A 16,248-nucleotide genomic window follows, 5' to 3' on the forward strand; every position below is an offset into this window, starting at 1 on the left:
TATGTCTCTGGCTTTTATTCTGAAAGGTGATAATGGAAGGATTTCAGCTGTAAAGCATTGCTGTTCACAAAGTTGGAGCAAAAATGTTTTCTTGTTTCCCTTTTTTGGTTCAGAATATGGAGCCTTCCTGGCCTTCATTTTCCTGGAAGATTTGAAGAGTGAAAAGCCAATCGGTATCCGATCAAATCACTTATCGTGTAATTGTTCTACAGCCATTGAAAAATGTGTCCCATGCCATTTTAAGCATTTTTGGTTCAAAGTTCTGTCACACTGAGTTCTTTACATGGAGGATAATTCCAACGATGCCTCCCTCAAACAAACAAATGCATCACTATTAGCGCTGAGGTGACAGACGTATGTTTCTGAGTGGTCATTAAAAATGCGAAGAATCACCCCAATTACCCCGGCCGTGGCCTTTTAGTGACAGGGCTTCTAATTAGTCCAAGAAGTATCTATCTCTGTGGAGAGAGTGAAGAAATCCTGTCAATAAGAAAGAGTGGGTCGTAGCGGCTCTGAGTCTCTAAGAAGGGTCCTTATGTATAATTAACTTAATACATCAGCTTAAGCATGTAGAAAAATATGCGTAATTGAGGCTTGTCTCTACAAATGTAAATTACAAAGGATACCAATGCTGAAAAATAATTACGATGCATTACTCCGTTGGGTTTTGGTTTTTTTGACAGTAAAAACATGCTTTGTGAATAAACAGTTCTTTCTAATGCTGGATCTGTAAGAGCCAGAACTCTGATCTTTAATCTGCTCAGGAGACACCGTTTAGGGGGTGGGGAAGCAGACTACAACTCATGGGCTCAGACTATGTAGTTGAGATTTTAGTCTGAATATTAAAATATTATTTTAATATATAGAAATAATTCACTTGTAAATTATTTTAAAAATAATGATAATATTCCTGATCCAGAAAATGAGCTCAAGCCCTAGAAATACCTATCTGAATGTGGTCACAGTGTCAGTGAAATTAGACTTCAATTTATTTGGGATAAGCTCTTATGTTCTTAAATTAAAATGACTTCAATTCTGCATACAAATGCTGAAATATAGTCAAACGTCTTTGCAAAGTAACTAAAAGATATGGATTTTTGTCTAGACTGCATATTCTTGAAAATTAAAAAGTACAGAATAAATCTCACATTGAGCTGAACTGCTCTAATATAACGTACTGGAGTTTGTCAAATTCCCTTTTACTCTGCATTTCTTTCTTTTGGAATTTCTTTCATAGGTTTGGCCATTTCAGGTTAATAGTCCTTTGGATAATACTCACTCAGTAGTGTATTATTGCTGTCCTTTTGGGCTGTAGCCATGAAACAGTAGAAAGCTGTGTTTTATGTGTATTGTCAGAGGGTGAGTGAGATGAGCCAAAGTGCCTCTCTTTTTCCTGAAAATGAAGCAGCATGCAAATGTAGTACCTCCTTAGACTTTTTTTTGAACTGGTTTAAAAATACAGGCACTTTTGTAGTTAACCAACAATGACACTTTGTTACATAGACTGTAGAAAAACATGTATGTGGCATGTGTAACATCACTCAAAATGTAGGTCTCTCAGGCTTGCTCCCATCCTGTAACTGGAAGTATATTATTCAATTCTGGGCAAAGACATATGAGAATGGATGGAGATAAGGAGGCGCCAAACAAATACATGAGTGTGATAAGCGTAGACTCCATCAATCAAACAAGCATGGTTGGACATAAACATTTGAACATGAATTATGCAGAAACGTACCATAATCTTAACCAAATATATTATAGGAACATCTGTGGAATAGCAGAATTGTTGGAATGAACTCTTTCATGCTGAAAAACATGTCAAAGTGAACCCTAAACTGTTATTTAACACACCTATTGTGCTAAGATAATAACTTGCTCTTTCCGTTCCTCTTGTTTCTCCAAGCAGCTTTTCATTGGCACCGTATTGACAGTCTGCACTGAGTTGACAGACTGGATCTAGAGCGTGAGGATTGATCAAATGTTCCATTTGATCACAGACTTTCTGAATAAGATGGATGGCCCTGACAGAAAGGATACAAGAGGGGGACTTGATTCCCATGACTGCGTGTGCACACTGCTCGTGCACAGACAAAGATGCACTCATTCAACCTGTCTGGAAATGAAGCTATAATTTCTTGATTTTGTCTTGTTTTTACACTACAGATAAACCTGCAGAGGAGAATGAGGGTCACAGGCCTTATTACCCAGGGTGCAAAGCGTATAGGAAGCCCAGAGTACGTCAAGTCTTACAAAGTAGCCTACAGTGATGACGGGAAGACCTGGAGAACATACAAAGTCAAGGGCAAAGATGATGATATGGTAAGACACACGTGTGGACCCACAAACACGTACACACCCATTGTCATCTCTCCACTCATTCTCTTTAGCCACTCCCTGTGCAATACACAGGCAAAGGTACACACATGCACACACTCACGCACGTTCACACACAGCGACAAGAGACTGTGCACTCAGTCAAGGGCAGGGTGGAGGACATGATGAGATGGCTTTTTAATTAGCTAGCACACACCGGGCCCATCCTGCTGCCCCTTACCCCCCTCCACTTTTATGACTTCTAGATTGAATTTTTATACTATTTGGGGATGAAACAGCCACCAAATAGGCCACGCAGCGTTCTATCATTCCTGACAGCAAACCACGGCTGTCTTCCATTTGGCTGAGCTCCGAATGACCCCGACTCCCAAACTTCTTTCAAATATATTACACGGAACAATGCATCTACTTGAGTATTCTGTGATCTAAGTCTTTTCTTTTATAGCTTCTATTCGTTCAAAATATGGCATACAAGACAACAATGTGAATGCTTGAGTGTTCATTTGAATGGTGGAGGTTTTAGAAATATAAGCAGACTGAGATAAATACCTGCACAGAAGGACCTGTGAGTGTGTTAGTCGCCCTGATCCTTGACCAAAACTAAGTTGGGGGTTTTTGTTCACATTGACCTGCTGCCACCCAGTGACAGCTCTTATTTCCTGTACCGCATGAAAACACACCACTCTGTCTCTCCCATGCTTTCTCTTTCTCTCTTGCCCTCTCTCTCTGTGCCTCACACATGTAGTACATCAGTCACTCAAAACAGAGATTTTATGTCAGGTCATTTGGATAAAAACTCTCCAGAAGGTATAGCAATATAATTGGAGCACTAATTTAAAACACACCACTGTTCTTATGAATTATGGGCTCAAATGGTGCGGGAAATTGTCTATTTTCTCCTGTAATTCCAGCTCATTGACCTTGAAAGACAGCAATTTGTTGAGTGTGGAATAGACACTAGAGACAGCGCCAGATAGTCGAAATTACAGCAAAACTGATCTGCTATACCATCCTCCCCGCCCCCATCTGCTGTTATTTCATCCCCTGCAACAGATTTTCCGAGGAAATGTCGATAACAACGCTCCATCAGCCAACTCCTTTACCCCTCCCATTGAAGCCCAGTACGTGCGCATTTACCCCCAAGTCTGCAGGAGGCACTGCACCTTACGCATGGAGCTGCTGGGTTGTGAGCTAACAGGTGGGTGAGCTGAGCATGTTTCAACCAACTACACAAACAAATGAATCATGATATGATCTGAAAATCCACTGCAGCCTCCTGTACCATTGTGGCATAGTGCATTTTTTATGTGGAAACTGTAATGAAAATATACAATTCTTATGGTTGGAAAGGGTTGTATGCGGTCAGGATGGTTGTAACAAATGTGTTGTTGTTGCCAGGCTGCTCCGAGCCACTGGGTTTGAAGTCAGGTCATGTCCAAGACTACCAGGTCACAGCCTCCAGCATCTTCAGGACGCTCAACATGGACATGTTCACTTGGGAGCCTGGCAAGGCCCGGCTGGACAAACAGGGCAAGGTCAATGCTTGGACAGCTGGACACAGTGACCAGTCACAGTGGCTACAGGTAAGATGATATCAGTAGCTAGATGTTCATTCTGCTAGAGTTGCTGTAGAGATCTGATTCAAAGCTAAGCAGGGAAATGAACTGACAGATATTTTCCTGCAAATAGCTGGTTTTCAATCTGCTCAATACCAGTTCTTCCCTCTCTAGCATCGTAATGGATGGTGTGTACGGTAATACGTGCCAAAATATTCTATTATATTTCCTTGGGAAAGACTTCATTGATGTGTACCGTGTGAGATGTGAAAGGAATTATATCTTAAAATACTACCTCTCTTAGAAACAGTCAATAATAGATAGTCATTTCCTTTTTCACTTAAGCCTGTCCTTTTGAATCCAACACCTACATCGTCTCTCTTGGAAGAGTTTTCCCTATAATCTTTGGCTGCAGCCCAGCCCAGAGTTTTTTGGGGGCTTTTTGCCTTTAATCGGATAGGACAAGGGGCCCAGACTGTCTTTCTCTATGAAAACAGCCAATCCATTTGTTTTCATTACAGTAATTGATGGCTGAAAATGTCTCCTGAAAGGGACAAGACAGGTCTCTAAGTGAACGCTTACACCGCAGTCTTTCTGCCTAACAATATGAACGATTGAACGAGGCTTAGGGAATTAAGATACATATCAATCAGACTCAAATCAGGCCCAGAATGCCCTCACGTATGGCCTCATATATTCGATTTTTTGTGTTTCTGAGATAAAAGGCAATAAAGGCGCTTTGCTTTTATAGTAAGAAACCACATCTTACTTCAAGCTGTAAAACAGATAACATAGAAGTAATTGTGATCTGGATCATTTTCTCAGGGAATTGAAGATCAGAGTTATTTCTTTGATTTCTTGGTCTCCCTGCTGCACTCCATGCTTACCGCCTCCCTAGCAGTGACACAGTTAGTGCTCTATAGTCACGTTGACTTGTCTGGCTGTTATTAGATTGGCCTGGTCTTGACTCAGATATGTTTTATATTAGGATGAAAGCTTTTTTGCCCAGGGTACGGGTATGCAGAGCTGTGTGTGGTAGGAGACAGGCACTCAGGCTGGCCCCATCCAGGCAAGGGAGCTGGGCTAAGCAAAATTGATTGCTGTGGGTAAAGGGAAACTTGCGGTCTCATATTACATGCTGTGCCGGCAGGAAAGGGAAGATGCTATACAGACACAGTGAGAAAATCAATTGCTTCCACTGCCAAATACTATTTCCGCGCACATAGGAATATACAATATCTGACTTTGGAAATGTAGACATTGATAGTTATAAACTGTTAAGGGCTTGTTTACATTTGTACTGATACAGCTGTCAGAGCTCAACACTTTGTTATACTACTGGCAGTACTTTATACTCTTCCTGTGTACATTTGTTAAACACCAACAATCAGTGTCTTCTTCATACCGGTTGCCATGGAAAATAATTGATTCTCAGTGACATTATTGAATGACTTCGAACCAACAGATTAATAGAATTAATCAGCCTTAATGGCAAAGTAAGTATTCATATTAATCAAGACAACTACTCTGGTGTGCACTGAAAGCAATAGGAAACTATCTGGAGACATCAGACGTCAGACTGGATTCCTTGATTCATAGACTGGCAAACAGCTGAGTCATGAGCTGATGGATGCTGTCTGTAAATACTCTACTTAATATGTTTTACAGCCTTTAAACGCTTACATACACCACCAAGATTTAAACATGTGTATAACATCTATATTATTTTCTAAAACTTCAGAGAATAGAACATGTTGTGAACAAAGCAGTGTAACATCTATAGTTGGTCCTGTTTGGGTGCTGTCCAAGCCACAGATATTCTGGCCTGGCAAGAGGGAGAACCAATCAGAATATTTTTCAAGATGTTCAAGAGAGGAGCTGATGCTGTCAGACTGAGCTGCCAAGTGTTCCAGCTGGCTTACGCTGATTATTTAATTATGCACATTAACATGTCCACACAGCAAAAAGAAATTGCCTGATTGACAGTTGTTACTTTTCAATTGAACCTTTTCCCTGTCAAAGCAATACATGCACTGCAGGTTTTCAAGGAAAATAGTGTGGTAGGAATGTAGTAAACATTTCTCAGTTTCAGAAATCCACACAGTTTGAATAGCGTGATTGAGGCTCCTCGTATCACTTCTCTTAGCTGCAGTGCAGTCAACAAATGACTCAGCAAGGATTACATTTTCTGGAATATGATGTTGAATTTATATTGTAGGTAGCAATGATTGTGATTCATGATGTAATATCAACCAATGGGAAGTGAATAAGACAGGAAAACCTCATATAATCAGAATCCAAATTGATAGGGTCAGTTTGTTGTATTCGGAAATTAATATAGGTCATTTCTTTGAATATCTGAATTGAAACACTGAAGAAACTTTTCCCATTTGTATCTCAAAACCTATCTCACTTCAGTGTATTATTTGTAGTTAAGATGGAGAGCATTTTCGCAAATAATCTAACCAATTATTATTTTTGCCATTCAAAGTAAATTGGAGAGATTACAGGTCTCAAATGACATTATTCTTAATAACTTTAAACATGTTTACACAAGTTAAAATCCCTGTGGCAAAGCAGAAGGAATAACAATTGTCCCTTGAGTTTGCTTTGGTCCGGTGCCAGCTTTAAGACTTTGTATTTTAGTCAACAAAATACGAACCCTTCAGTAAAGCTACAGTATAGCGGCTGAATCCAATGCCCCTTAAGCTTGTGATGTGCAGACACTTGACTGCAAAGAGATGCATCACTAAAAGCATTTCAAATTAGATTTATATTTAATTGTTGTTTCTCTTTTAGAACAGAAAATTCTCTACTTACTGCAAATGTACTCGACTTTTGGCTATTGCCTTCAACTAATTTGCCAGTTCCAGCCATTGGGTATGTGAGAGAACCCTTCTTCGACTATTGCCAACACAGCCAACTGTGTTTGTCGTATAATCATAAACACAGTACATTAAACGCATGCAATTTAACTCAGCCCAATAAACACCCTTCATAATTACATACAATACATTATTTGTAACTCATTACATGTACACATACAATAAGTAATGATGAGGTGTAGGTAATCTTTAAAAAACACGGAAGCATTTATTGTACAAATGTCTTGTGCAGACAGTGATGGTCCAAAATATATCACTTCATTTGCAACGTGTTTAATTTATGCGTAGCCTCCAAAGGTTATAAAACAATGCTATGAAAGTAATTCCATTCTGGTGGTTGATTTGTTATGCCCTGTTTCCAAGGTTTTCATAGCCAATTATCTCCTCAAAGTGATAAATATGTGTCATGTGTGGCTGCGGCACCCTGATAATCACCGCTGACTCTGATGATGCAAAGTGAGCTCTAACTTGGGTGTGAACCCCTTTTTTTTCTTTTTCTGTGGTGTGAAAACTTTGAGAGACGTACAGTTATCCCTATTTAAATGATCTATTCTTGTAGATGTGGGATTCAGCATACAGGCGCAGTCATAGTGAAGCATTGTTTAGGTTCTTGAACTTGTACTGTAAGTCATCACAAAGCTATGGAACCAAATTAAATATCATAATTTTCCAAACTTAACGGAGCAAAAAATTGTGTTTACATTCAGTGAGACAGTGCTTTTTTTTAGATTGTAATGCTGTCACTGTTTAGGTTGATGCTCAGTTGGACCGTTGGCAAAAAAAACACCAAGCTTCAGGCATGCTTTGAAGGTTTTTCTTTATGGGAAATTCCAAGAACTTGAGTAAACAAAGAGTAAATAAAAGGACACATAACACTAGTCAAATGACTTGTGCCAGATTTTAAATGTGCAAAGGTGTATGCCAACGAGGTATATAATGGCCGCCTAGCAGCTAAAGCGGAGCATTCACATAGTGTAAGTGTCTCTCTGTTGGAACAAAAGGAACCAAGGATAAAACGCAGTTTCAGACAATAAAACCAAACACAAGGGGCAAATGGAGATATAAAGATGAAGTGACCAATCACAGTCACACTCTTTATCAAGGCTGTTCAGTACTTCTGTCACAGTTATTACTCTACAACCAGTTTGATTGCAAAACCTCTCTTGCATTTTAATTGATCATAGTTTATGTCCACTGGTGACAGTTGGTCGAGTTTCTGAATATTGAAAAAATAGTGGTACCTTTTTAATATTGAATGGCTACCATGATGGTCAGGTTGAATCAATTTAGCTGCTATGATGAAAAGCATTTGAGCTTCATGGACACACTGTATTGGCCTCAGAGTGCAGGTTAATCATTTGACAAGGGTGTAAGAATAATAAATTGTACTGCCACAACAGGGTTGTTTTTATTGGTAAAATGTGGCATCACAAATGTGTGCCAGAACTGGGTCTACTGACTTGCTGCTAACTTCCATAAACACAGTAATTGGCCACCAGAGTGAAGAAGCAAGTAAAAGAGACAATCAATTCACACATTTTGGATTAGACGAGTGATTCCCTCCCACTTAGGGACCTTGGAAACATGTTGAGCATGGTGTTGAAGGGAACTGCAGAAGTGGATAGTCATCCAGACACGGCAAGACAAAGCTTTCAAACATTTTATGAAGAACATTGTTGAGTAGTTTAATCACAGCAGGAGGGTAAACGATCCTAGAAGGCATCCCTAGGCACTGTGTGGTGTGAAATCAGTTCAGATATTCCACTCATTGTCTTTATGAACTTGAACAAGCCAAGCTTATAAAAGAGAAAGAAGGCGGTAGTTCTTGATGGTTATACTGTTTAAAACTGTTTGAGAGACTTCTCCATGTACTGAGTTCATAGTGCCAGCAGGCAAAATGGATGGATGGATGAACTTTGCAGCTCGTGCATTCTCAATTTATTTCTCCACGATATCATTTTGAGGCCTGCAAAAGAGTACAGTCTGGGGTGTGTATTTCCTGGCAAAATGGTATGATCTGTCATGGGTAGTCAAGCAGTTATTATTGAGATCACAAATGTGTGTACTACGGGAGAACTCAACAAAAGGTTTGCGTGAATACTCAAAGTCATGAAGACAAGTGGAGAAGATACTACCTTAGCATACTGCTGACATTTGAAGGAACAGTGTGTAAAAGGGTCGTGGGATCTAGTGGTGAGGTTGGTTATCGCAACCAGCAGAATACCCCTCCACTCACCACCCCCTTCCCAGGGTTGTCATACAACCTATGGTGGCCTTCAGGTAACATGGACAAGTCGAAAGGCTCCTCTCTAGAGCCAGTGTTTGTCTTTTCTGTGCTACTGAAGAAACATGGTGGTGTAACATGATGGACTCTATGGAAGACAATTTTCTTCATATAAGGATATCAGTTGTTTATTTTAAGGTAAAAATGTCACAAGACAATCATTGTCATGTTCAGGCTCGGCACAGCACAAGCTGCACTTCAGATGAATGCAACCGAACACTTGATCTTGGACCATCAATCTTGTTTCGCCCAGCTGCGTTCGGTCACCTTCTCCTCATATAGTATATTGTCTGTCTCATTAATCTGACAAAAACAGTTGCATGCTTGGATAAAGCGGTGCAATTCAATGTAACAAAGCTAGCAGAGCACAAACTGTAGATGTAGACGTGCACATACAGTGTAACATAAATGATTGGCACTGAATGCATGGAGGGACATCAGTGATCAGACATCGTAAACCGCTTTAACCCAATCCCAAGACCACAATGTCAGGTTTCCTGTTTAAAAACTTGATATATTTTATTGACCATAATTTAAATTATGTACAACTAAAATGGTGAATCTGCTTGTGTCCCACGGGGGCTTTTTGTTTCAAATGAGTTTCATCATTATAGTTCGTGCAAAAGGCATCCCTAATGTATTACTCATCAAAATGAAGTATTTAAATGCGTTTTATTCAAAATGTTTTGGGGAATTACTAAGGCTAGGACTTATATACAGCAGCATTAAATGAATCCAGCTGTTTGCCAATGATTCCTGTAAAGCATCAATGAATTTTGACACTTCATATAGAGCATTGTCCCATGTGGAAGAACAATAAGTAGACGTAATGCAAGATTGATTCACGCTCAGTGCCTGTGAGCGTGCATTTGTTGTAATCAAACCGGGTATTATCATTACACCAATTTTGTCGAGCACAGCTTCCTAATCAAATTGCTACCTCAAATGCAGCGCTGCTGACAACAAACTCTATTTCTTTTAATCAATGGAATTAGCTGGGTGTTTGTTTCCTCCATCCACAGAGGAGAATGGCTTTAATTTGTCCCATTGAAACTCTCATTTCTTCTTGAGTGTTTATGCAGCAAAGATGAAGCGTGTCCTTTCTGAACACAGAAAAGCTGCCTCCGAGACAGTAAAGGCATTGTAGCATGAAAGGATTTAAGAGGGATTTTGATCATCTGGAAGCAATGATCAGGTCTTTATTTCATGAACAAAAGACTAGTGCTTTGTTAAATGACTTGCATAGACAGCATATACTGTATTAGGAACATTCAAGGGTGGGACGTCTTCTGCGTCCTTCTAGTTTGATCCTCCTCTCAATGAAAAAACACAGCCCTTAGCGACGACCATTACAACAGAGGCTATCCTTTCGGCTTCCAGCAAATCCAACATTGTTATCGGTGGCAAAGTATATCGATCTGGTCTAAACTAGATAAAGGCATACAGTTTTAATCACATAAGATACGTCCTTTATCCCACCAGCTGCTCATCTTTTACCGTTGTTTGTCGTACAGAGAACAGCACGTGCAGCCAAGTTTTTTAGCTGAACTAATTAAAGAAACAGAATGTTACGGGGACAACGTCTCCAGGTGGTTTCTGTTGCAATTAGTGTGAAGCACACAACCATTTAGCCACAGCTGTGGTGCTGAAAAAATTATGAAATGTATATACAGCGCCTCGAGCATGCCTTCTTTTCTGTCAGGCTGCATCTATACTTCTCTGCATGTAAATTACATCTTCATTCAACTTGCACTGTAGTTGCCATGACAATATTAAATGTCCATCACTTTGGAAAGAAATCTGTTTTTTTTACCATAATTTGTGACAAATTCTGAGCTTTGGCTTTGCAAACTGATGAAAAGCTCTGAAGCCACGACAACAGGTAACCATGACTGCAAATTACTCAGCCAGCACTTGCCTTGGCAGATGTGCCAGCCCAGCTTCAGAAAGGCAAGCTGAAATTTGCACCGTGTAACCACGAACAGTCAGTGATTATAAGACTTGGCACGCGTTTTGAATATGGAGGATTCATATTATGAAGGATTGGTGTGGGTCATTATCAGACTTCTTTGGATTAGCATGTCAGGTGGGACCCACATGTTACTAAATGTGTCCTGTAAGCACTATCTACCCCGTCAGAGACAACGTCATGTAAAAAACTTGAATAGACATAAATCTAGTACATTGGTTGAGAAAACTGTTGCCAGCAGCTATTGCTAATTTAGTCATATTGTGAACATTATCCAAAGATTCTGAGAAATTTCCTGAAAGAATCCGCACTAATTTGAAAACACGCCTGATGTTAATTTCATTAAGGCATTATCGTCAGAGCCTCATTATAATCCTGTCCAATGTTGCTCAATTTTATTCAATTTCCCTGCAGCTAGTATTCTGATTCAATTAACTTCCAAATGAAGTTATGGAAGGGATGGTAAATCCATCTGCTTCCCTGATTCAATTGGGTGGTTTTTAGTGTCCCCACCCTTCATCTAGACCCTTAAATATACAGGTCTGCTTGGAACCTGTGCAGTAACTCTTTTGTTTTCATTATCCAAGGAAGCCATCTTATCCTCCAACACCACATCCTGATCCTCATCTCTCTCTCTCTCCCTCTCTCTCTCTCTCTCACCCTCACCTATGTCCCTCTCACTCCCTCTCAGCTAACGTAGGAAGCATTTATCTGTTTTATCTTGGGATGAGTGATTCATGAGTCTGCAGCAGCGCCTGCTGTAATCGTGGGATCTGCAAGAGTTGTCAGAAGCGAAGGTGCCAGAGCTTAAATCAGTGGAGCAGAGATTGTATGTGTTCTGCATGTGTATGGTTTCACGGTGTCTCTAAGCCATCTCTTGACAAGCCCGGTATCCTACGTTTAAATCAGAAGTCTTTATGTTGTGCACCCAGGAGAGTGTGGGCTGCAGTCAGGGAGCACTTCTTCATGCTGTATTATAATTAATTCAGAATAGTAAAATAAGGGCTGTGTAGGAAAATGGGCATTGATTTATTTCAGATTAGGCATCATATTGAAAAGACCTATGTCCATAAATGTTATCTATTTTCCAATTTTAATGGTTTTCTTTTTTATTGCGTGGGAAGCACACCATGTTGTGCGTGCGGAGAGTATATGTGTGTGTGTATGTGTGCGCATGTGTGAGTATTCAATATGAATATTTGATGTACCATGTGAGAAGCAATGAAGGGGGGAAAGGAGCAATGATGAGCTGGAAGTGCAGAAGCTAGAGTCGTAAACCATGTTATTTTTATCTCACCTGTTTGTTGGACCTTTCAGAGAATATGTATCACCATTGCTAAAGTGTGAGCACCATATTTAAGATCATAAAATCATTTCACATTTTACACTTACTTAATATTCCAACACAGAAAGCTGTCTTTACTCTCCAGCATGAATCACAGATTTGATTAGAGAAGATCAACTAGGGAGACTACTTTAGATATTATCAGTGAGTAAGTGTCCATCACATGTCTTGTCGCAGTGAACATTTAACAAAGTGTGAAAACCCTAAAGTCTCTTTCTAAAGCAGCAACACGGCTATTTTTGTACGCATATGGATCTGAGCTCCTCACTTCCCTCATGCTGACACGGTATGCATCTCCCTGGTTCTTTGGAAGCATGTTCTCACAATGTAATAGCTTCAAATGATCCAGACCACCATGCTTGATTTCCTTCCTGTGCCTTTTGCTATGGTCAATTCGCTTTCTTGGTTCATGCAACCATTTAGCCTTAACATGGCAAAGTGAAGATCCATCTGTTTTATGGCTGTGTGCTCTGAGTGGCCTATTACAATCTCAAGTATTAATGTTTGTGCTTTAATGCACTTGCTTTAGTGGAAGGCTGAGGAAATAACAGAAACGTAATAATAATTGAACGGTCATAATGTGCCCGTCCTATTTTAAACCACTCTTTAAAGTGTTAAATCATAGATGGAGAAAAATATGTGTGCAAACAAAAAGCTGTGTGTGTGTGTGTGTGTGTGTGTGTGTGTGTGTGTGTGTGTGTGTGTGTGTGTGTGTGTGTGTGTGTTGCAAACTGAAATGCTATAATATATAATAGATTTCATTTGTATAGCACATCTTAAAAACAACGTCATCTCAAGGTGCTTCAAAAGTCGATGATAGTACAGTAACATAATGATATGCAAAACATATTTTAAAATAAAAAGCACGACGTACAAAACGTATCATGTTTCCTATCTTTTCTTATCATGTTTCTTTTACTTTGTTAGCATTTGATAATTGGTGCTGAGCACAAAGTAATGTAATACGGAGGGGGGAACATGGATGTCAGTAACACATTTCACAAGAGGAAAAGTATCCAAATGTATTATTATTATGATTTTATTATTATTCATAATTATTATTATTATTATTATTATTATTATTATTATTATTATTCATCCTCTGGGGACCATGAATGTCTGCACAAAATGCTGTGCTTCTGGTATTGAGAAATGTCACTGAAAACAGAAAGTCATGAATCTCTCGCTACACTTGACAAAATCAGGATTCATCCTCTGTGCATTGAGCTCCACCAGTATCATTTTTTTTTTAAAGTTCATGACCAAAATAATAGATCAATAGACCGTCAGACAGGTCGACAGCCCTAGAGCCATGGCTAAAATGTGTGATTGCACTGTGAGCAACTTGTTTTTGGAGAAAGATATTAATTCTGGTCTTCTCACACTGCCTGGGGTTATCTGCTGTACATGCAGGTGCCATTTATTATGTTTTTAAGCATATTAGACTCACTGTGAAGCTGGAAAAAGTCAATATTTTTAGACGGAATAATAAAAAACGTTAGCAAGTATGCTGGCATGGAGACAAGGGTGAAGAGGAGTAGGGAGGATGGGGGTGGATGTTCAATATATAGCAATAGCCTTTCCATGTAAAACTGTTTGGCTTACAAATGTGTGTGCCTGCCACCTTTATTGCTACTCACTGTGAGTCACTGCATGGTCCTTTACTGTATTTATATCCCCTGAATTTTGGCTGTAAGATGTGCCTTGACCAGTCAGCCCACTGACTTGCTTAATATACTGCCAACACGGTGTTGCTCTGTAACAAAGACATCAGTCCTTGTGTCGGGAAAGCGTATTCCACATTTTGAAGTTTTCTAAGCAGAGTCCATTTGATCAACATTCCACATTTAGCACTTAACTTAAAGTCAGGTGTCAACAACAGAAAATGTTTAAGTTCATGCTAAAATGTTGTTCCAACTGGCTGCCCTTATACAATATAATCCTGCCATTTCTCTCTGTGATGTTACCTTTACTGTCCTCTATGCTTACACTTCCCTTTACCTCTGGGAACAAAGGCAGACGTACTTTCTGACATTCTTCTACCCACGTGTGGAAAACCCGGACTAAAAAGGTGCTAGAAAGGAAATTCAATGTGTGTGTTTTTGAGTGTTGACATGTGCTTTGCTGTGTGTCTCTTAGTGAGCCTTACAGATATTTAAAAGGACTAACAATATAATTAACAGCATGCATATGAACCAAAGTGTCAAATACAGTTAGTCATACTATCACGATATCCTGATTTCCATTTATATACATTTCAAAACATGGCATTATCCATTTGATTTGAATAGCGTTTAGCCTGAGATTCAAACTAAAACCTGTTTGTTGATTTTTGTTTTTCACAGTTATAAATAAATTGTTTGTTTTTATTTCCCATTAGCCGGGTCTCCAACATATTCTTACATAGTTCATGCCAAACTTGCTTATAGACTGCCTACAGGTGTAAAGGTGTACCTACTCAAAATATTTAAATGTGTCCTTCAGCAAGCTGTTGGCTCTTAAGAAATGTTTTCTTTTTATCCATTTAAACCTGCAGCTATTTATAATCGGCCGCCTAGACTTTAAAGTTTAATAAGTCATTGGGGACCCTCTGTCCAGTCAACTTAGTATTTGAAGGTGTGGCGGCTGTTTGTTGTCTACAGTAATAAACAAAGGAAACTAAAATAATGAATATGAGTTCTGCTCTAAACAGTTTGGGCTGATGTCATTGCTGTGTACATCTCTAAGTAAGGCACATTCTATTTCAGATATTTTCATTTCCTGGTAGTAGGACAATGCACACACAGGAAAAAAAAAGCCATGCATGTCTCAAAACCCACTTTCAAGCTCTGCAAAACTCAGCCTTCCAGTTCATCTCATATTGACTGAGCCAGCTCACCTCTGTGTGGAGTGGAAACTCAGAAAGGTGTCATGACACAAACAGGCTTCTTTTTTTTTGCACTCAGTAGAGAAGTGCTGCACTCAGTCAGCCATCTGTCTGGAAATTGTCTGCCTTCAGAGTAGCCCCTTGTTTTTCAGTCTTTTATATTTTTCTGAACATACTGGGCTGCAGCAGGACATACTTTTCTTCTTTGGCATGTGCCATGTAGTGTGCCATGATTGGATAGCAGGCAGATCTGACATCTTGTGTAAAGTTTCTTGCAATGTGACTTTGACTCAGTCCAGTCACCCTATTGGCCAAAACTGGTCTAATTAATCTATGGCACAGCAGGAATGAATCTCAATATGGCATATGGGTGATATGCCGTGCTAAAGAATCCTAGTCATTTTTCATCCAGGTCATCAGGAGGTAGAACTGTTCTGTAGAGAACCAAACATGCTCTAAGCCCTTGGGACCAGGGTCAACATGAGCCTCTGAATTTAGTTTTGCCTTGCAGTAAAGTAAACTCACAAGAAATTGAAAAAAGTTAAAGCAGCAGAGGCCATGGTATCTTGACTGTCAGTATGCAAGTTAGACAGTCTGCGGGAGTTTATTGGCAACCTTTGATCTGCTCGTCCCTCTCCCACGCACCTGTCTCATGAAATAGATGTAAAAAACTGTTTTTCTGCTTCATGTAAAGCAACACCATGAGGTTTACATCAAGCATATCTTTAGTATGTTTTGATCTTCCAGTTATAATTAAGAATATGACTTTGCTATAGAGTCTTCACGACACCCTGTAGGGAGGAGGGCTGTGAAACGTGCTGTTTTTCATGCTGTCTCTGCAGCTTTAAGATTTAATGATAGCTGCCCTGTTGTGGAGTTGATGGGCCGTAGCACTGTCCTCCTCATTCCTCTGTGAATTGTGTGCATGCATTTCTGAATAGTGCCCTGTGACCTTAGGGAAAAGGGAAAGCATGCAAACACACACAATCACCGATTTGGAGCTGAA

The 16,248-nt window shown here is 39.6% G+C and overlaps 1 protein-coding gene across 2 annotated transcripts in view; it reads left to right on the forward strand.

The window, feature by feature from the left end:
• Window positions 1-16,248, forward strand: part of LOC134873900 (EGF-like repeat and discoidin I-like domain-containing protein 3) — a 96,863-nt gene that overhangs the window by 65,260 nt on the left and 15,355 nt on the right. For both annotated transcript variants that reach the window (XM_063897807.1, XM_063897808.1), the window contains exons 6-8: window positions 2,167-2,322; window positions 3,391-3,535; window positions 3,736-3,920. In XM_063897807.1, the coding sequence (XP_063753877.1) occupies window positions 2,167-2,322; window positions 3,391-3,535; window positions 3,736-3,920 (486 nt within the window). The remainder of the gene's footprint in view (window positions 1-2,166; window positions 2,323-3,390; window positions 3,536-3,735; window positions 3,921-16,248) is intronic.

This window comes from Eleginops maclovinus, chromosome 12, assembly GCF_036324505.1.
Source record: "Eleginops maclovinus isolate JMC-PN-2008 ecotype Puerto Natales chromosome 12, JC_Emac_rtc_rv5, whole genome shotgun sequence".
Classification (NCBI taxonomy): Eukaryota; Metazoa; Chordata; class Actinopteri; order Perciformes; family Eleginopidae; genus Eleginops; species Eleginops maclovinus.